The sequence below is a fragment of the Sitophilus oryzae genome, unplaced genomic scaffold, assembly GCF_002938485.1.
Source record: "Sitophilus oryzae breed Bouriz unplaced genomic scaffold, Soryzae_2.0 scaffold_177_pilon_pilon, whole genome shotgun sequence".
Lineage (NCBI taxonomy): Eukaryota > Metazoa > Arthropoda > Insecta > Coleoptera > Curculionidae > Sitophilus > Sitophilus oryzae.
In genome coordinates, this window is record NW_022146479.1 from 1,735,746 (window position 1) to 1,758,734 (window position 22,989).

A 22,989-nucleotide genomic window follows, 5' to 3' on the forward strand; every position below is an offset into this window, starting at 1 on the left:
CTTCTGAGTTTTTTGAGCTAAAGGTTTTATAAACAATTAAACTTATTTTGGTGTACGAATATTTGCAGTAGAACAATTTAAGTTAACTCTGAATCATCACTACTTGAATTGCTGCTTATCTGTTTAAAAAAATGAAACTTTGATGTGCCACGATTTTATAAATGACCCTGTATACTTAAATTTGATGCTCGCTAATATACAGAGTGTTTCAAAACAAATGCGAAAAACTTCAGGGGGTGATTCCTTGTTCAAAATAAAGGGTTTGCTTCATAAACGTTGGGTCAAAAGTCAACCATTAGGGAGATATCGCGGTACAAAGATGGCGGAAAAATAATGTTCTTATTTTTAATCTTGAAAACGAAAAGGGATAGACTAATGAAATTTTACGGAAGCATTACTGTTATGAAAACACACTTTCTGGTAATTTTTTCACTTTTTTAAAATGAGTGGAAGGGGTTGAAATAAACTACCCCTATCATTCTTGTTAACGAAATTTAAAGAAAAATCTTATCAAACACATGCAAAAAATTAATTTGGATAGTTTAGTTTGTTTAGAAACTTTTTATCTCTTGTATTTTTTTATAAAACTCACCGATTTGAAATTAAAAAATAAAATGTAAAGCATTACATGTCAGGACCAAAAATATTTTTAGATTAAGAATCTAGTGATAATAATGATAATAATAATAATCTAGATAATAACGTATTGCAGTAGGGTAATGTCAAATAAAACAATATTAGAAACATCCTAAAAAGTCACAGCGGCCGACTAGATTTTTTCCTAAAAAATTACAGCTGCCCACTAGATTCTTTATCTAAAAATGTTTTTGTCCTGACATGTAATGCTTTACATTTAATTTTTAATTTCAAATCGGTGAGTTTTATCAAAAAAACACAAGAGATAAAAAAGTTTCTAAATAAACTAAACTATCAAAATTAATTTTTTTGCATGTGTTTGATAAGATTTTTCTTTAAATTTCATTAACAAGAATGATAGGGGTAGTTTATTTCAACCCCTTCCACTCATTTTAAAAAAGTGAAAAAATTACCAGAAAGTGTGTTTTCATAACAGTAATGCTTCCGTAAAATTTCATTAGTTTATCTCTTTTCGTTTTCAAGATAAAAAATAAAAACATTATATTTCCGCCATCTTTGTACCGCGATATCTCCCTAATGGTTGACTTTTGACCCAACGTTTATAAAGCAGACTACCCCTTATTTTGAACAAGGAATCACCCCCTGAAGTTTTTCGCATTTGTTTTGAAACACCCTGTATATTTAAAAATCCTATAACTTTTGTACGTAACTTTTTGCGGTACCTCCTATATTTTACCTAATAATCGACCGTTTCCATACATAAAAGCGACCCTGTATATGTTTAAACAAACGGTTTGTATACAAGCGATACCAATTAAACTTTTAGTTACGTAATGGAGGATTTACGTTCATTGTTGCCAACCATGAACATATTCGGCGCCGGACTAACTGGAATTTAAAGGGGGATTCAAGTAGTAGCTCTACTGTAAAGATGTCAAGTCACCACATTTATTTATTTATTTCCTGACATTGTCATTCATTCGGTTCGTTAAAATAAAATATGTAAAAGTGGGCAAAGCTGCGCTGTGCCGCTCAAGCTTAATCACGTGACTAAAAGTTTATTTGATATGAACTATATAGTTCGTCAGTACAGGGTCGGCAAAGTTACATACAGGGTAGGCAAAAGACAGTCTCGGGTCGGTATATACCAACCCAAGACTCTCTCTTGCCGACCCTGTATGTAACACACTGATACGTTATTTCGAATGCTGATGGTACTTTTCTGTTCGCTAAATTAACCATTTATTCCTTATTTAAAAGCGTGATCTTCGCATTTATAACATCTAATTAAAAAACGATAAGTGAGGTCTAATGACCGTGCCAAAAAATGAGGAACGAATAGATTTAGATGTAAAGTTCTTTCTCCATCAGGTTCGTTTTTCTATTCAAAAAATATTTTTGATAAATTACTGTTCGGTGAGAATTTTAACATCACGGCTTATTTTTTTTTTGAATAATATTCCTCCTACAATGGACTTTATTAGTTACAATTTGAGTTCTAATTGATTCAGGTGTAGCCAAGTGAAATGGAAAAGAAGAGTGAATACGATTTATTTTTAATATCGGCTTATGGTGTACAAAAGAAATAGAATTTTGTAGAAAGATTACCACAAACTAATCATATAAATTAATTTATTTTTGACCCAACATATACAATTATAAATATATAAACAGTTATTATTTACATCAACAAAACTCACCTCCTTTACAGCACTTAAGGGACATAATGGACCATTACTACCGCTTTCCCGTTCAAAATATTCTAAGAAAGAGTTGCGATGAGTTTTTTACGTCTATTAAGATACATTGTACACTTAAAAATTGTTAAGCTTAAAGTATCACAACACAATTTATTTAAACCAAAAACTCAGTAATACAAAACTAAAGTGTCAAAACGAATGACAATGTCAGAAAATAAATAAATAAATGTAGCAACTTGACATTTTTTACAGCAGAGCTACCACCTTAATCCCCAGAGGGAAATTTAAAGTCCAGTTAGTCAGCCAGGCGCTGAATATGTCCATGGTTGGCAACAATGAATTTAAAAATCGCGCCCTCGATTACCTAACTAAAAGTTTAATTGGCATCGAATATACTTTTGTATTTTTTAGATTTCTTTTACAAAATACCCTATTTTTTTTAAGAAATCATATATAATGTCTACTGTCCTTTGTTTCTTATTGCATCATACAGTATTTCCGTGTATATTTTTTTCAGTCACAGCCACTAACCCAAACAAGGTGTTTATTAAAATTAAGCATGATTAATCGGTTTCAAAAGCGATTATGTAAACGAGTATGTAAAATAGAACCATTACAGATAATTCGTTGCTGGACTAAAGCCATCCACCGCCAGTAGCTTGAACTCTTATCTCGGATTCCTTTACGCAGTACTACGTTTTGACAGGTCGCGTTTTGACAGCTCCTAATCGGTACTTCCCCCGCGTCGGTAGCCGAAAATTGAGAAGTTGTGTCGCGGCTTAATTTCTAGACGATGTTCGTTATCTTCGGATGGGTTTTGATAGACGAAAACCTTCATGGTAGCCGACCAATCCGGGTAGGGGTTATCGCGTGATTGCAGGCCAGTCGATGACCGGATCTGTAAAAGGCATATATTTATTAAGTAAGTTAATAATAATATACAGGGTGTTCTAGGCTGAGCGTACATTAGACTATAATATCTAGATCGGAGATTTTTTGGACATCATCGGTCTACAACGAGATCTATTGATTAAAAATATTTTCAATATGGCGGCACTTACGGAAATACCGGAAGTTGACAGCAACTTTCTTATTTTAAATGGATGCCCTCATTTTTTATTACATAATTAAATTCTCTGTAAAATTTTATGAATTTTGATATTACCTAACATCAACCGTTTTTGAGAAAAATAAAACTTTTTAAAATTTTTGGACGAGAAAAACTGCCTGTCAAAAATATGTGTAGAGCCTAAACGTCAAATTTAGTGATAACCACAGCCACTGTGCCATAAAGAGAAGACATGTGGCTATCTATTTCAAAAATTAAATTGTTGGAATGTCATATAATAATGACCGCAGCTGTCATGGAATTGAGCGATTAAAAAATTATCGTAAATCATTTTTTTCAAGTTGAAACCCACTTTTTTTTATTTCACTAGTGAAAAGGCTTTTCAGTTTCAATTCGTTACTCTCTTTTTGCCTATACATCATCCTATACCTAAAATAAATCGTTTTTAAGTTATTTAAGATTTAGTTTTAAAGCTTATATTTTTCTTGATTTTAACCAGTAGCCTATGACTTTAAACTTCAAGTGATGTAAAACAATAGATCTGTGGGGCGCTATTCTGTACAATCGTCGGTATCGGTAAGTTACCGACAGCTATCGGTACGTACGGCCAATGAGCGTCGTGTTAATTGTTGTTGTCATAGTTTTGAGCTGTCATTAATAGGACATATAGAAAATTTGTACCGACGACTATCGGTATCTCTATCGTGGGATTAACAAGGGCACGGTAGAGATACCGATTTTCGTCGGTACAAATTTGCGATATCTACCATAAGGCCGATCGATAACTATGACAACAACAATTAACACATGTTTACTATATACAAATACGTACCGATAGCTGTCGGTAACTCACCGATTCCGACGATTGTACAGAATAGCGCCCCTCTGGGCATATCATTTTGTGACACTGTTCAAAAAGCAGTATGTTATCGATCATCATTTCCAAGCCAACTTTGCGCTGTTTTTTTCTATCATACGGTATATTATTAATATATTATTAATAATATCAACATAAAAATTTATTTTAGGTATAGGAACATGTATACTCAAAAAGTAACAAATTGGAAAATCTTATCGGTCTAGAACGTCTTGCGACGTTGTCCGATGCCTAACTTCCACGTCTTCCGATCGTTCCATTGTCCCTCGTTTAGATTTCTGGCACTCATTGCTCTTGTGACACCCTCCTTCCAAGTCTTCTTAGGTCTTCCACGTTTTCTTCGGTGTTGGGGTGTCCATTGCATAATTTGTTTTGGAAGTTGTTGGCGTTCGATGTCGGTTGCCAAAGATCCGTCTATTCCTATTCTCTGTCGGATTTCTTCGTTTTGCAGTCTATCTCTTCGGGAAATTCGTAAGGTTCTTCTATAGGCATCCATTTCTACCGCTTCCAGTTTTCTTCGGTTGGCTTCCGTTATTCGCCAAGTCCCTGCGCCATATAGTAGACTGATCTTTACCAGGGTCTCGTATATATTGATCTTCCGTTTTTTCCCTATTTCATTACTCCAAAATACTCAATTCAGACAGCCAATTGTTCTTCTAGCTTGTGATATTCGCTTTTTAATTTCTTTGTCATCTTTAGCTGTTGTATCAAATATCACTCCTAGGTAGGTGTAGTCATTGCAGGCTACTGTAGTCATTCTATCTCTTCATTTTCTAGATGTACGCTAGATAATTCTGCATCAATAGGTAGATATTTAGTTTTCCGTGTCTTTATTTCCAAACCCAAATGTGTTTATTTCCAAACCAATGGGGTTTGGAAAATCTTTTCACTAGTGGAATAAAAAAAGTGGGTTTCCATTCGAAAAAAATTATTTATGATAATTTTTAATCGCTCAATTCCATGACAGATGACAGCTACCGCCATTATTATATGACATTTAAACAATATAATTTTTGAAATAGATAGCCACATGTCTTCTCTTTATGTCACAGTGGCTATGGTAATCACCAAATTTGACTTTTGGACTATACAAATTTTTTGACAGGTAGTACGCGAAAAGTACCTATGATATGTACAGTGCTCTTCTGTAAAATTAGTAAAATAGCGCTTATCATGTTTTTCTATATTAACAAACGATATACTTTTAATTTCACCTCACCAATCTAAAAATATCGGGTATTATGAAATGAAACCTCGCAGGTACTTAAGATATCCAATTCCTTAACCCAGCCTTCTTGTTCTTTGTTTGTTTGGTACCACTTCAAACTGAAACGAGTCTGAGCTCTTCACGAACCCATTCATAGCCAGACCAAATAAAAATCAAGTAGTACTCAGTCTCGACATAAATCCACTTCTGGCCATGATATTCGTTTTCGTCTCGTCAAATATAGAATGATATATTATGATGATTTTACCACCATTTTCACTTCTTTTTTTTGGGAAAACGACTAGTGTGATTTTTATCAAAATCAGACAAAAATACAAATTATTATTTATTATATTTTGCTTGTATATGTTGGTTTAAAATAAAATTGATGTATTTATACATATATAATTAGTTTATCATCAGTCGTATACAGGTATTATACATGTCTATATATCTTATATACGACCGACATACATATACAGGTTGTTTCAAAAAACATGTGTCATCTCTTGGGGAGATTCCTCAGGTAAAAATAAGATTTATTTTTCATATCAACATAGATTCTGCTTTGTTTCGTAGCTTTTGAAATTTTTTTAGTTTTCAGTTAAAAAAACATAATTTCTTGATAATATGACAACATAGGTATTAGATTAAATTTACAAGAAAGAAAATCCAGAAAAGATCCAGTGGTTCTCAAATTTTAGCAAAAAATCATTTTTGTTTTGGAAATTTTCAAAGTAAAATAATTCCGTTATTTTGGACTTATTTGAAAAACGATAAAGAGAAAATAATATGTTTCTTTTATCGAGATCTACCAGCCCATAGATTTAGTAATACCAGCCCTTAAAATACTTGCACTTATTTCTGGGACACCCTGTATGCACACTCCATATTCATCTCGAAACCATATTAATATCTCAGTGAAAGTATCTTTCATAGTATTTCTTTCAATTTACCCATAACTAACGAAAGAGCACTCGAGATTTCGAAAAAGAAATGTGAGTTTGAAGTACTTTTTCCAATAACAACATAATAGACAATGTAAGAGGTGGGTGGTAAAACAATCCACGCAATTAAGTGTATTTGTAATATTAAAACGGTTCTGTATTTGTGTTTGCCTGTGTAGGAGTGAGATAGAGGTAGTGTTTATGATTCTCACAGGGTACATTTCAAGGAATGAGTTATCGATTATGCATTTTAGAGTCCTTAATAATGATTGGGAAGAGAGTATTTTAGAGAAAATATAAGAACCGAGTAGAGGGTCTAATATACAGAGTATTTCAAATTATATAAAGCCTGTATCTGTTACCATTTTCCAGATTCCAATGGTGAGAGTCGAATTTTTAACACCCTGCATAAATATGCTTTAGATATTGTAGTATAGCAACCCATGTTAGACAACAAAGTTGAAAAGGAAATATTTTGGCCAACTGTATAAAAAACAATTTAAATGAAATTAAGGGACCTACGTTGTGTTACAAATATTTTTATTGTGATTACCTCCGATGCGCTCGACAGAAGCAATATTTTGGGAAATTTGAGGAGAATAGGTTATGTAAATAAAACGCTAAATTTGTAAATAGCCCTACTTATTTTATTAAATGAAATGAAAGGAGTACCGTACTCTGCCTGGAATTCACAAGTAAAAAAACACGACAGAGAAAACCCTGATCACTATTCCAGAGAATCCAACTATACTGTTCTGAACTTGAATTAAAGAGAAATAATAATAATATAAATACTGTCTTCATACTAAGGTTTGAGGTTTAATACATTTATAACTGAAGAGTTTTTATTAGTTAGCAGGTCCCCACCTGCAGGTACTTAGGTCCCTGGAATTCGAGAGGCTACTTAGCTAGATTTGATATGGTTGGTGCCAATATCTTTAGACTATGAGTTACACTATACCATTTATTGGTTTTGACTGCTCATTTGTGTGCTAAGATATTCGCCCAGGCACGGTTGGAAATTATTAGTACACGCAACAAGGCCCTCATTGTCACACTATTATACTGTCAAAAATTCTACTGTTGTATCAAAAGTACTGCTGTCATAAGTTGTGTCTCAAAAAATCATACTGCACCAAAAACATCGGCACGAATGTACAGTAAACGATTGCATTTAGATTTAATTTTTAAAGTAGACAAAAATGACATCATCAATGCATCTCAAATGGTAGTTTAAAAGTTATTATTCTGACATTTATTATCTCTATTCGTTGTCTGATTTCCTTCTCCCTAGTTTACGAATAATATTTTAAAAATAAATAATTTTATTTATTTATACAGTGTGTCTTAAAAAGAATGTTTTGATTTTAAATAGATATGTTATGTTGAAACAAATACGGTTCATTTCAATATAAATCAGAAAATTAAGTTAATTTTTTCCATAGCAACGGTTAAAATTGCCTTATATCTATCAAAAATTTAACCGCAAGGGTAGATTAAATGATACTTTAACAGCGAGGATAGGTTTTTAATTGCTTCCATTTTTGAAAATTTTTGTATTCCTTTTCATAAGTTATTCGGGATTAAATGGAAGTAGTTTGGATATGGCGTTTGTCGCCTCAGCCTGAATATCTGTTGGTAATTTAGTTTGAGCCATTTCTGGCTCCAATTCAATCAGCAATCGACACGAAAAAGAATTAAAAAATATTGACCCAAAACTGACAACTAAAGAGACAGCTTTATTTATTTGTCAAATTACCTACATAGAAACAAACGCCAACCCAGCACAATATTTTTTCTACTCGTAATAAATTCCTTGAAATATGGAAAAAAAATATTGTTTTACACACGGGGCGACGATAAAATTGCGTTATCGTCACCCGAAATTAATTCATTTCGGTCGACGATAAAATACCATTTTATCGTCTTGTATAAAAAATAACTATTAACCACATTGTGTTAAAACACTTGTATATTACTAATTCTAAGTATCGTACTGATATATTTTAATCTCCCTCGTTCAAAATATAAAGGTAAACAAATTTCTGCATGACTACCCTATTTCACGCCGTAAAAAAACAGAAAATTTGAATAGAAATATAGCCGGCTCGACTCACGGTCTACGAGTACCAACAAAACAGTACCATTTTCGATTCTTTGAAGCGGCATATTAGGGATTTGACACGCACAGTGGTTGTTTACAATATAATGATATGATGGTGGAACCAAGGTGGAACCTTTAGGCATTTTTCTCAGAGCTGGACATTAAAATTCGTATTGAATTACTTGTTATTAAATATAAAAATTACCAGTAATATAATATATATTTTATAGTCCAGAACACCCTGTATAATAATAAAATAAAATAAAAATTTACTAAAATACACCAAAACACTTTTTAAATGATTTGATGTGTTTTAGTTTAGTTTTTTGGTGTGTTGTATTGCATTTTAATATATTTTATTTTCTATTTCAGGCTTTCGAGGTCCAAATTGTGAGGAGAACATCGATAATTGTCCTGGTCACCAATGCCAAAACGGCGGCAAATGCATTGATGGTGTGAACACGTATACCTGCGAATGTCCTTCAACCTACACCGGTGAATACTGTGAACAGGTGAGTTTTTTTTTTTATTTTCAATAGACTATAATCTCTTTTACAAAACTTGTGTAGCATTTGTTAAACAAATTTTATTATACAGGGTGTCTTTTGAATAAATGCAAGTATTTTAACTAGTAGTACCTATATTTGACACCAAAAACAGACCTTGAGTTTCGTGGAAATTTTACAGATTTATTGACATTTACCTGGATATTAAGAAAAATTGTTTGCGCACTATGTGCGCATATTTGAAGTAAAACTTCTTCTTAGTTCCGTCCGTCTGTCTGTTCATATGTCCGTCTGAGGACTCCATTCGGGTATCACTCTCCACGTGCCGAGTTTGTTTCCAATCGACCCATAATTAAGAGAGAAAAATCCTTATTATTTCATCCATTTAAAGGCATCGGTTCGAAACGTCGAGGGCGTCAACCTGTAGCCCGTCCTCAATTATGCCGAAATCGATCCACATTTTTCTTCAGTATCAAATCCTTAGTCCCACCCTGATAAAGATGTAAACGAAACGTCGTATACAACTTTGCAGGATGGGATCGTGTGCACCGTCGCTCACATAGCCTACCCACCGAATTTGGTCGCGATCGGACGACATCAACTTTTAACGTTTCTTACGTCAAAACTCACTGTCACAGTGACACGTGTCGTACACGGTTAAGTTGGCCTTGGTCCAATTAGAAAATGTCCTTTAAATCGAACGATTTTTTGATTTGATTCATTGATGATCGTTTCATAGTGCACGAAACGTCGTCAAAATATCATGAAAATACAAAAATATGTGGACAGCGCTTAAACCACCTAAGATATGCGGATGATATCGCGTTAATAAAAGATAAGAAAGAAGAACTGAGAGAAATACTAAAAGAACTGGATACAGCAGCCAGGAGTATAGGCCTCAATATAAATTACAATACCTACTTGCACTTGTTTAATAGACATCCTCTATGACAAGAACGATAGTCGTTTAAAAAAACTTTGAAACAAAGACTTTTTGGAGTTATAGATGCTGTACTGATAGCAGTAAATAATGAATTGTCTATTATTTTATTTTAGGATGTTGACGAGTGTGCGTTACGGCCGTCGGTGTGTCAAAATGGCGCCACCTGCACCAACAGCGTGGGTGGTTTCTCTTGCATCTGCGTGAACGGCTGGACAGGACCGGACTGCAGTGTAAACATCGACGACTGCGCAGGAGCTGCCTGTTTCAACGGCGCAACGTGCATCGACAGAGTGGGCAGCTTCTATTGCAGATGCACCTCTGGAAAAACCGGTAAGATTATTTTTTTTATTATCCTATATCTATCCTGTAATTTTGGGACAAGAATTTATGCAATTGATACAAGCGGTATATTATTGTATCAGTATATTTTAAAATATGATTAAATCTACATTGATGATGTAATTTCACAACCAATAATAAATCGGTAATCTTGAAAATTCTGGTGAGGATATTGGATCAAACCATAGAAAAATGAAACAAGTTTAGATTGGAAAGTGCCCATAAGGACAATGTAAATACTATTTGGCGCTATTCTTACAACGGTCGCGACCCGAAGCTTTTGATAATTTCCGAGCGGTAATAAATAAAATACATTGTGTGAATAAAATACGGTGTGTTGCTAATAAGAAACCTTATTTTATATAAGGAAAATCACAACAAACATTCGAAAAGTCGACGTTATGCCACGATGGTTTTTGCAGTGTACAGTTCACACAGTTTTTTACGTTTTTAATGCAACTTTTTCACAATTATCATGGGTTTGAGTAAATAAAATTTAAATTAAACTCATTATATAGCAATAATTACTTTGAAAACGGACGCTTTAAACACTTTTCGGTATTTTTTCGATGAGGGCGGTTTAAATTTTGACAGATTTTACAATTTTTGGAGATTCTGACTTTGACAACACAAATTATTTCTGTTCTTGTTTGTGGTTGTTCTTAGCCCCAACCGCAATAGCAGCGCCAGATCGCGTATAATTGGCGAGCTTTCCAATCTAAATTTATTTCCTTTATCCATGGATCAAACTTACCAAGAGCAACAATCCCAGCTCACATTAAAACGATAGTGGAATGGCGAATGGTGTTGTTTCATAGGCTAGAGTGTAAAGGCTATTGACACACTGCCATTCACGCCGGTTCAAGACCCGATGAGATTGGATAGGTCGTGAGTAAGAGTCGATTTAGACACTCGCCTTGTCGGTAGGCTATTGACAATGATATAGTAGAGGACGGAGGTTCGGATTCCGCATAAACAAAGTAAGCCCCGTCCAGATTAGCTTTAGCAGCAAAAAGGAGACGTTAACCTAAAATACTTTACTCTCTTTTTTCTTCAAAGAAATTTACTTAGCCACATATAGGTTACATTGAGATCTAAGCTAGTATACAAACCGTGATATAAATGAGACCTGGGAATACACTTAAGCAAACTGGATGGTCGAAATATTCCTGCCAAATTTACACAAACACATTAAAATGTTTCTCTTGCAGAAATCGGCCGAAGAGGAATTATCTCAATTACGATCTCATTTTGATTCTTTTTAACGCGGACGCGGTCGATGAAAAGAACCAGCATCGGAATCCATCGAACCCATTAAAATCCATGGCGTAACGAGCCGACAAGAAAAAGATGGGCACCCTTCATGGGCGCCATTAAAAAAACCGATAAAATATTCGAGAAGCGTATTCGCCTCTCTTAATCTTTCTCCATTTTTATACTCGTTATACAGGATGTTACGCTGGACCATTATCAAATTTTTATCTAGGGCGTAAATTTCTTAGTCTTTTGCTTTATGGTTATTTCAATATAACTGGTTCGTTTCGGTATGAATTGTATTTCGCCAATAACCTTGCATAGTTCATATATCCCCTCTGAAATTCAGCACAGAATTAGCAGCGCCTCAAGAGCATTCTGGAAATTCAATCATGACTTGAGCATAAAAACGAAACTAATCCCCACCATGTTATATGGAAGCGAAACCTAGGTGCCGCACAGTGCTTCGAACATATGGCTCTAGAGGACAAAAATGCAAAACTTCTCTTTTATTGTAGGCAATTTATTCAAACTAGGTTTATTTGACACAAATGATGAGTGCTCTCGTTGTACTAAATGATGATGTTCTTAGTCCCACGTTTATGAAAAAAAATCTTATAAATAATAAAAATGTTACTGATATTCTTTCAATTGAGTGCCTGAACGAATCAGATAGGTAACTCTTTTTACTTTCTTGAAATAGAAAAGGAAAATAATAAAACAAGTGACAGTTCTTCTTGCAAAAATCAACACAAGAAATGTCATAATTGACAAAAGTAAAATGTCATCAGCTTTTGACATTTCTAAATATTAGACTAATGCCGTCTCCAATAGAACAGACACGGAGCGAGATTTATGACGTCACGCTAGTTAGATACTACGGATTAATAAATATGTTGTAGAATACATGGAAAACATAATTATTCCTCGTATTTTTTGGTTTGTATTTTAAAAATGATATAGTTTACATGAAATATATATAATATACAGTTAATAAATACAATATAATATATACCTATTTATAGTAATAAATACTTTGGCAAATAAAACTATGAACCATACAAATGCAGCAAATGTTTTAGAATATACAAATAATGAATAGGTGGTACATAAGATAATGGGTAAAATGTAAAATATATTTTAAATTTTGGGGTTTGAAAATCAATCTAATTTAACAAAAAACATTCAATATCTACTAATAGTGATGTATTATTATTTGCATTCACAAAATTTATTTATATATTATAATGTTTACTGCAATTAATAAACTAATATAAACTTGTCAAAAGATGACCACATGTTTTTTTAAATTATTATTCTTAACACAAAAACTATCTACATTGACTATGGAGTACGATTTCAGCCATATTGTAAAATATTTGCTGCATTTGTATGGTTCATAGTTTATGCCAAAGTATTTATTACTATAAATAGGTATATATATATTGTATTTATTATCTGTATATTATGTATATTTCATGTAAACTATATCATTTTTAAAATACAAACCAAAAATACGAGGAATATATATGTTTTCCATGTATTCTACAACATATTTATTAATCCATAGTATCTAACTAGCGTGACGTCATAAATCCCGCTCCGAGGCTGTTCTATTAGACACGGCATTGAGTCAGCATGGCCGCAAGTTGCTAACCTAATAAAATTAACACTAGAAAAGCCCGCGGGAACTGTCAAATTCAAAGTTATTCGTTTTAGAGACTATACCACCATGTCTCAAACCTATCAGTCCTTGGAAAAGCTAGATGCAAAATCGCTAAAGTCATGATTACTAAATACTAAATCTCGCTAAGATGGGCTGGCCTATCCGAAATCTCTTCTTTACGGTGAGCTTGTAGAGGGTAAGAAGGAACCGGGTGGACAACTCAAAAGATACAAGGATATTTTCCATGAAAACTTAAACGGGATAAGCAAAATCATAATACAAAACCACGCCTCCTCATTGCAGAAATTGAAAATTAACTTTCTTGAAAAGCGAACATATTTACCATAATGCGAATAATAAATAAGTTATTGCATTAAAGATATCATACGATCACAATTATTAATATTAAGCAAGCTTTACGCAGTATATATGTATTTCTGTGGATTAGATGTGGGTGTGGCGTTGATTCTAATTCACCCTGTATATGCGGCTATGCAAATAGCTGGTGGAAACTGGTCCGGTGCAATTTTCACTCAAAAACGGAGAGGCGTCAGTTGCAATTACGTCGAAAAATGCGAATCAGAAGAGCGACGGAGATCGCGCTTCGTTTGCATAACCAGTTCGCTATACGAGGTATCATCGAAATGTACTCTGATTGTGACAGCAGATATGTTTATAGAAAATATGATACTTTAACAAGAGCAAAAAATATGACGTTAATCGAAATTAATAATAACCATCAATGAAAGAATGAAATCGCAATGATATTAGAGAGTAATAATGATGCCTAATATTTAGCTTATGAAATAAACTTTTGACGTCTAATTTTGAAGTAAAATTAGTGGAAAAGTTAAAAGTTTGTTAACTTTTTCCACTAATTGAAAATTCCTACCACTAATTTTGGTTTTAGAAGCATCAGTATACCACGTTATGGTATGGTCTTTTACATATTAAGCAAACGTTTCTCTCTTCCAATCCATTTTATTACTCAGTACTACAGTGAGGTGTTTCTCAAAGTTATAAATTCTTGGTATGTCATCCACTGGGAGTTGGAGAAGTGAAATTTTCTTTTTGAGGATGTTCCAAGCACTTGACCTGAAAATTATCCCAGTACTGTTTCCGTCAATGACCATTCTAATCATTGTCGCATTGACATAAATATATACTGACGACAATGTGCAGTGGTGTTAGGTCTAGGATGACCTCCATTGTTGCTGTTGGGCATGTTCTCATGACACCTATGATGCAGATTCATGCCAGTCTCTGTACTTTGCACAAGTTTTTTATTATATCAGTTTTAAGTTTAACGATACTAATACATAATATAACAAGATGCATAAGTAAATAAGTACAGGTTTTTGTCATCGAAATTCGTTTGAAAACGGTATTTAGTCGAGCAAAAAACCAAGAAGCGGCAGCAACGATTAACTGTAACGTTTGAGAGCAGCGGGATCGCGATCATTTCCCATTATCGAGAAGCGAAATCGCTGGACGAACCTTATTAATCGGCTAATTTGCGTATTGTGCATCCGAATGGCGGCGTTTCGGCTTCACCGAAGACGACCGTCATCCATTTTCTAAACTAATCTCGCGGATTATCACGCTCTCCGCGGCTTTTGTCAGTCGCGTTACGTCTTTTTGTCCCCCGTAACGGAACAGTTTTTTTAATCGGTTCTGTTCCGTTTTGCCCGAGGTTCGTTCACTCCATTAATTTGAATTTTTGCCTCGAAACTAAACTACTGGATCTACTGTATGTCCCGAATTGTCTTTACAAGCGAAAACGCTTTTTTATTATTGACATTTTGAGAAAAATGCATTCTTTATAAACAGTTTTGCTTGTTCTAAAATCGTTAATGCCGTTTATACTTTTCCAAATTGAAAAAGAGAGATTTTTTTTCTAAAGCTTCATTCAGAATCTCGCAATTAGTGGAATAAATCAGTGGTTTCAATTAGCGTAGAAGTTTGTTCCTGTAATTTGAATGTAAGCATTCAGAACCTCAAAATTAGTATTTAGGCCGAACACTAAATACTCCGAATGAATGGGCACCTACCTCAGCATCCTACAGGCAGAAGTTTACGCTATCAAAAGATGCGTACAATTTATCTTAAATAGAAACTATCCAAAACAGGAAATAGCCATCTTATCCCATAGTCAAAAGCATTAGACGCGACCAACTCAGTAACCATCAATTTGAAGTTGGTCAAAAAATGCCTAACAAGCTCAACAAATTAGGCAAAGGAAACAAAGTCATCCTACTCTGGTGGCCAGCTCACCAAGGGATAGAAGGCAATGAAAAAGCAAATTATCTAGCTAGAAAAAGAGCGAACACTCCACTAACTGGACCAGAACCGTTCTGTTTTCCAAGCGGGAACCAAATGAAAGCAGAACTGAAGAATCTGGAAGACTCCATCCGTAAGCTGGAATGGGTGTCCTCCAACGGTCTAAGACACTCAGAAAAGTTCCTCAGAACCTACGACCGAGAAAAATCAAGGATTTTCCTTGATTTAAGTAAAAACAATCTTCGGATTGTCACGGGGTTTCTAACAGGACACTGTCAGGTCTCCTCAACGAACGCCTAGTAGGCTGATGCTGAGAAACAACGGCCAGTGCAGATTCGGTGGGAAAAATGGGGAAACACCAGAACACCTTATCATTGAGTGCGCCGAGACGACGACCGTTCGTGCCATGAACTTTGGTACGGCTGATATCGAGGATTGAGAGCTGGCCTCTGTGGAGCTGTTTCAGATACTGGTTTTTGTTAAAGCCCTGAGACTGCATGATGAGTTATAACTCGTTATAACTCAAGAAAGGGGAACACAATATATCTGTAAGGTCGCGGTGATTAACTCTATTCCACATTCTACATTCTACATGCGTTTTTATTAACACTTATTCTCTTGTTTTAGGTTTGTTATGTCACTTGGACGACGCCTGCACCAGCAACCCTTGTCACGCCGACGCTATCTGCGACACCAGTCCCATCAACGGCTCCTACACCTGCAGCTGTGCCTCGGGATACAAAGGCGTCGATTGTTCCGAAGACATTGATGAGTGCGAGCAAGGTAAGAGTCTTTTACGATCGTCATTATCGACACTATAACCAAAAAGCAAACAAGCAAGCAGCGTTTTTTAACTACGTAACATATTGACGATGTATGTTTACTCATCAAAAAGAAGGCCCAGCGACGTCGGAACACCGGTTTCCGATAAATCACCGAAGTTAAGCGATGTTAGTCTTAATAGTCTTCAAATTGTTGCAGAATATTCTTCTGCACTACTATACTATACTATACTTTTAGCCCTATTTTCATGAATTTTTTAACAAACTGTATTTAAATCAATAAACTTTAATACATAAACTCAGTTTATTGTCAACTTTAGTATTTGGCTTATTATACAGGGTTGTTCACCACATACGACACGGAGTATTGTAGCTAAACGATGAGATTTTTACAAATTGTAAGTTTGGGGTTCGTTGAAGGACTATTAGAGCTACAATTTAAAAATATTTTTTTAAAGATACAGAGTGTCCCAAATAAATAAAAAATATCAAAGTTGTATTTTTTTAAATGGAACACCCTGTATATTATTACATTTTTAGTTTCTACTATTAAAATAAAGGTAAATTTGATTAAGGTTTATTATACTTAAACCTTACCGTTTTTGAAATATTTTCAATTTTGTGAAATTGCAGTAAAAATTTTAAGGCTTCATTTCTCCAAGAGTACCAAAGTTTTTAATATTAAATATTTACTGAAGTTTATTTATTGGTCAGTTATTGTGTTGCAATAATAAAAATAATACTACCTCATACAGAGTGTCTAAAAATTTATTTTAAATAATTTCTAGCTTCAAACGGCAATAACTTCTTTAATTTAAACGGAATGCCCTGTATATTTTAGGAGAATCAGATGCACAATTAAATTGTCTATCAAATTGTATTATGCCATTTTTTATCTATCCCTTCAAGTTTTCGTAGAAAATGCATTTTCTTATAATTTAGACTTCATTTATCAATATATCCATGGAATATTGACATTTTAGATTGTTTTTAAAGCAGCAAATGTACAAAATGTACAGACTAGTAATATTATCGTTTTTAGCAAAACGATAATATTACTAGCCCATTTGTATGCAAAAAGAAAACTATTTAAATCTTTATCAAAGAGTATACCATTAATTAAATATAACACCATTATTTCCGCCCATATACTAATTAATTACATACTTAATTGTGTTCGTTAATAAATTATTATAAATAAATGTGGATTTGAGTCAGAAATCAATATAATAATAAGTTATCAAATTAAAGTCTCTGTTGTTATAAATAAGTATTTATGAAAAATGAAATTTCATTTTTAAGGTGTTACTTTTTATCACACTGTCTAATGCCCATACAAAATTCAGTTTTTGTATTTGGAGCAATTATTATTAATCAACGCAAACAGTCAGTTAATGTAGTTTGAATACTGGAATCATATTAACTGATCCTCTTTAACAAATATTTAAACAGTTTTTTTTTTATTTTTAATGAAATAAACGAATTATATCGACAATATTAGTATCTGTACTCTTTAAAAATTTGGTACATCTTTAAAAATAATCTAAAATGTCAATAGTCCATGGGTATATTGATAAATAATTTCTAAATTACAAGAAAATGCATTTTCTACGAAAACTTAAAGAGATAGGTAAAAAATGGTATAATATAATTTGATAGACAATTAAATTGTGCATCTGATTCTCGTAAAATATACAGGGTGTTCCATTTAAATTAAACAAGTTATTGCGGTTTAAATCTAATAATTATTTGAAATAAATATTTAGACACTCTGTATAAGGTAGTAAAATTTTTATTACAGCAACACAATAACTGATCAATAAATAAACTTCAGTAAATATTTAGTATTAAAAACTTTGATACCCTCGGAGAAATGAAGCCTTAAAATTTATACTGCAATTTCACAAAATTGAAAATATTTCAAAAACGGTAAGGTTTAAGTATAATAAACTCTACTCAGAATGTAATAATATACAGGGTGTTCCATTTAAAAAAATACAACTTTGATATTTTTTACTTATTTGGGACACTCTGTATCTTGTAAAATTATTTTTAAATTGTACCTCTAATAGTCCTTCATCGAACCCAAAACTTACAATTTGTAAAAATCTCATCGTTTAGCTACAATACTCCGTGTCGTATGTGGTGAACAACCCTGTATAGGGTTAATTTAAGTGTTGTTTTTCACCTTAACTTTAAAACACCCTGTGCAATAATTTCGTGAGTGACTTTTTCTACAACATTATTTTTCTGTTACAACCATGTCTCCTGAGCATTTTGTTTTTTGACTCATGTCCGAGCTAAGTAACGATAATTGAAAAAATTGCAAAATGTTTGTGGCAAGTCCATTTTGCTGTTAAAAATTAACCAGCAAAAAACAAAATATTCAGGTGGTGACATGGTTCAGACAGAAAAGTAATGTTTTAGGAAAATTTGCTCACGAAATTATTGCACAGGGTGTTTTAAAGATAGGATAAAAAACAATTCTTCGATTAATCCTGTATAATAAGTCGAATACTTAAGTTTATAATAAACTGAGTTTTACAAATTGAAATTGATATATTTTTATACAGTTTGCTAAAAAAATCAGGGAAATAGGGCTAAAAATAAAAAATATAACGTTTTTAAACCAACAAATTTTCCGTTGCGTTTTTTTTGCATCTTTTAAACTACTATTGTTCGAAAAACTTTAGTGAATATCATGTCATTGTGCTGTGATAGATTGTCTGTTTTTGGATATTAATTTCTGGAAATTCTTTTATGATATATAACACTGATGAAGGCTGTATTGTTGGCTGAAACGTTTGTCTATAGACTAAATAAAAAGTTTTTTTAAACAGAATGAAAATATAATTTTAGTGTTTTCGGAACCTAGTGTCCCAAGAAAATTAATTTAAGAATATATCGATACGAGGTTCAAGAACTTAAAATTTCCAAGATTATTAAATTCTCTAATATAATATAAATTTATATCTCCCAAGAGTGGATAAATAATGCTGATTGAAAAAAAGAAAGAAACATAGGTATCTCCAGTCGTCTACACGACGATCCTTTTTTTGTTCTCATCGTCACGAGCCGGGATTTTTTAAATATGACACGTATAAATATCAATCAGGGCCCATTTGCATTGTACACACCGTCCCCCGCCCACCGTATATACGCACCGGGTCCACTAATTGCCGGCCCAAGACGTCGCTAATGGCATCATCGTCGTCCGGTGCTCTCACGGCGGCGGCGGTACCGTCCCCCGCCGCCTCCCGCCGGTACCGCGGTACCGGCGAGTTGTCAATGACCGCCCGCAGACCGCCGCCACATGGTTCGTCAGGCGACAGTTAGTTTTGGATTTCGATTCGATTTTCGATTTTAAAGGACGATCATATTTGATCCAAAATAGTACAAATCATTTCTTATGATTATACCATATAGTAGGGGAGCACAAGATGGCTAAATTGGGACGTATTATACAGGGTGTTCCTCACTGACATGCTAATATTTAAGAGCGTGATTCTTGGACCTATTCTAAAAGAAAAACTTCATATGAATGTATGTCCTAAACATCTTAATTTCTGAAATACAAAAAGGTAAATAATTTTTCTAAAAAAAATTATTTGATTTTATTACAGATATTTTAATGAAACTTGATACACGTCTTCTATATGCATCAAAATACCTTCTTTGGTGTTCAAAGAATGTTATTTATTTCAACCAGTGCAGTCCATACGGGTTTTACATTGAATATTTTTGGAGAAAAAAGTGGTACACCACTGACTTCTCCTAAAATAAAAATTAGTTTCAAAATCTCTGTTCGTTTCTAAATATTTTTTGTTTCTTGATTTTTTTCGTCCGCCGCATAGTTTTTGCTTAAAAAATTAAAGACAGTTTATTTAAATGAAACTTTTACATATGACAGAAATAAAAATGAAACTGTTACACCCAGTATCTCCGAAACTAAGCATTTTTAGCCGACCATACTAACAGGTATAGTATGCTATTAAGATCGTCAAAAAAAAAGTTTTTTTTAATTTCACTCAAAATGAGTTATTTGGATCATAAATGACCTAAATACAAAATATTTTCATGGTGTCTGTCTGTCTGTCTGCCTGTCTGTCCGTCTGTCTCTAAAACTCAAAAACCGCTAAACCGATTTTAACCAAATTTGGCACAAAAATACTGTGGCACCCGATAATCTGGCAACTAGTTTTTTGTGGCGGTGGGAGGTTGGTAAGGGGGTATGGGAGGAGCTTAAACATTTTAAAAAATCGTAATTCCAAAATGACAGTAGCTAGCAAAACGTGGTTTTCAATTTAAGATTAGGAATAATATTTGCAACAAAATTTGTAATAACATCAAAATCAGTCAAAGTCGCAGTTTTTGAGACAAAAAAAATTAGAAAAATTCCTTTACTTTTAAACTAAAAGAACTGCCTACCAACTTTTTATTAACATATTTTAGTATGGGTACGTGCCTCCCGGAGCCAATTTTTTGACATACATTTATACGAACTTTTTTACTAATTTTTATCTGCAGAATATGCTGCCGAAGTTTCCGGAATACAGTTCGGACCACCCTGTATACAGCTATTAATTGAAATTTTTAGTACCTATCCGAACAATCACGAAAGAACAACACTTTTGAAATAACAGAAAGTTTGTTGATTTATGAAAAAAAAAAGAGATAATTCACCTACAGCCACAGAATTTATTAATTTAAATAAACCGGTAGCCCACGAGTGGTTAAAGCCAGCTTTGCATATGATAAAAAGTAAAAGAATTTATCAAATGGTTCTAATCCGACTCTAATTGAAAGCCCAGTCGGGCGACCTATCGCTTGTCGTATAAAAAGGCCAATTAGGTTTAAGACGGTCATCAATTCAGCCGCCATTTATCAGGAACTTAAATTAATCTAAGCGTATTTTTAACTTCAATTTGCCGACAGCAGATAGTAGCCCCTAAAAACGATTATTTCGGTATTTTTTTTAATTTTGTTCGTCTCGAAAGTGGCTCACCCCTATAACTTTTTTATTTTTTAGATAAAAAACGAGAATTTGTATGTTAGTATATGACATACATTAGGATCGATTGACGTATTCAATTGTTTTCGGTCACTTCCTGAAAAAAATGACACTCTGAATAAAATGACATATCATATGTCAACTTTTGACATTTCCGCTTAAAGAAAAATCGTATTTTAAATTTCAATCTAGAGTGCCACGGCTGTGTTAAAAATACTAATTTAATCAAGGAGCCTTGAAAAAATTGATTTGATCATTTAATGTTTTTCGTGTCTTGTCCTGGCCGGTAAAAGATGACCAAATCGTATTTTTAATCATATCTCAATTGTTTCAAATGGAACATAGGTGGCTCATTAGCATATTCGGAAAAAGCATTTTTTACGAATAATTTGGTTCCACACATTGTGTCGGGCTGAGTATCAACTCAGACAAAACCGCGATAGTGCCATTCACCAGAAAGCGAAGTCTGAAAAACTTGAAAAGAATCCAACTAGATGGAAAGGAAATACTGCCAATACAGGAAGTTAAATACCTGGGAATAACCCTGGACAGTAAACTCCTGTGGAACAGGCATATTAAGAACACTACCAGCAAAGCCATAAAGGCTCTCATGATATGCAGAGACTGGCCGGAAATAGATGGGGCTGCTTCCCTAACATTTTGCGCTGGATGTATACCATGATAGTAAGACCCATGATTACTTATGGAGCAGTTGCCTGGTACACAAAACTAGAGCAACGGACGGCAAGGCTAAACCTATGCAAAGTCCAGAGACTAACATGCGTTTGCATCACAGGAGCCATGAGAACCTGTCCAACAGCAGCAATGGAGGTCATTCTAGATCTAACACCACTGCACATTGTCATTGGTAGATATGCCAATGCGACATTGATTAGAATGGTCACTAACGGAATTAGTACTGGGAGAATTGTCAGATCAGGGGCTTGGAACACCCTCATAAAGGAAATACCACTCCTGCAACTCCCAGTGGACGATATGCTAAGAACGTACAACTTTGAGAAACATCTCCATGTAGTATTGAGCAATAAAAAGGATTGGAAGAGCGAAACGCTTGCCCAGCAGTTAAAAGACCATACCATAACTTGGTATACTGATGCTTCCAAAACCAATACGGGAACAGGGATCGGAGTGTTTGGGCCGAGAGCTAAATACTCCGAACCAATCGGCACTTACCCTAGTATCCTACAGGCAGAAATCTACGCTATCGAAAGATGCATACAACTTATCTTAGATAGGAACTATCGGAAACAAGAAATAGCCACTTGTCTGATAGTCAAGCAGCGTTAAAGGCGATCAACTCAGTATCAATCAATTCGAAATTGGTCAAAGAATGCATAGAGAAGCTGAATAAATTAGGCAAAGAAAACAAAGTCCTCCTACACTGGGTGCCTGCTCACCAAGGGATAGAAGGCAATGAAAAAGCAAATAATCTAGCTAGGAAAGCAGCGAACACTCCACTAACTGAACCAGAACCGTTCTGCTTTCCAAGTGGTAACCAACTCAAGGCGGAACTCAAGAACTTGGAAGATTCCATCCGCAACCTGGAATGGAAATTTTCCAATGGTCTAAGACACTCGAAGAAGTTTCTGAGGGCTTATGATGAAGAAAAATCACAGATCTTCCTGGGTCTGAGTAAGAACAATCTTCGGATTGTCACGGGGTTTTTAACAGGACACTGTCTCCTCA

General features: G+C 34.0%; 1 protein-coding gene across 1 annotated transcript in view; it reads left to right on the forward strand.

Moving 5' to 3' along the window:
* The window catches only part of LOC115882512 (neurogenic locus Notch protein), a 249,523-nt gene that overhangs the window by 188,425 nt on the left and 38,109 nt on the right, over window positions 1-22,989 (forward strand). The window contains exons 6-8 of the mRNA XM_030900608.1: window positions 8,874-9,013; window positions 10,064-10,280; window positions 16,117-16,272. Coding sequence (XP_030756468.1) covers window positions 8,874-9,013; window positions 10,064-10,280; window positions 16,117-16,272 — 513 coding nt within the window. The remainder of the gene's footprint in view (window positions 1-8,873; window positions 9,014-10,063; window positions 10,281-16,116; window positions 16,273-22,989) is intronic.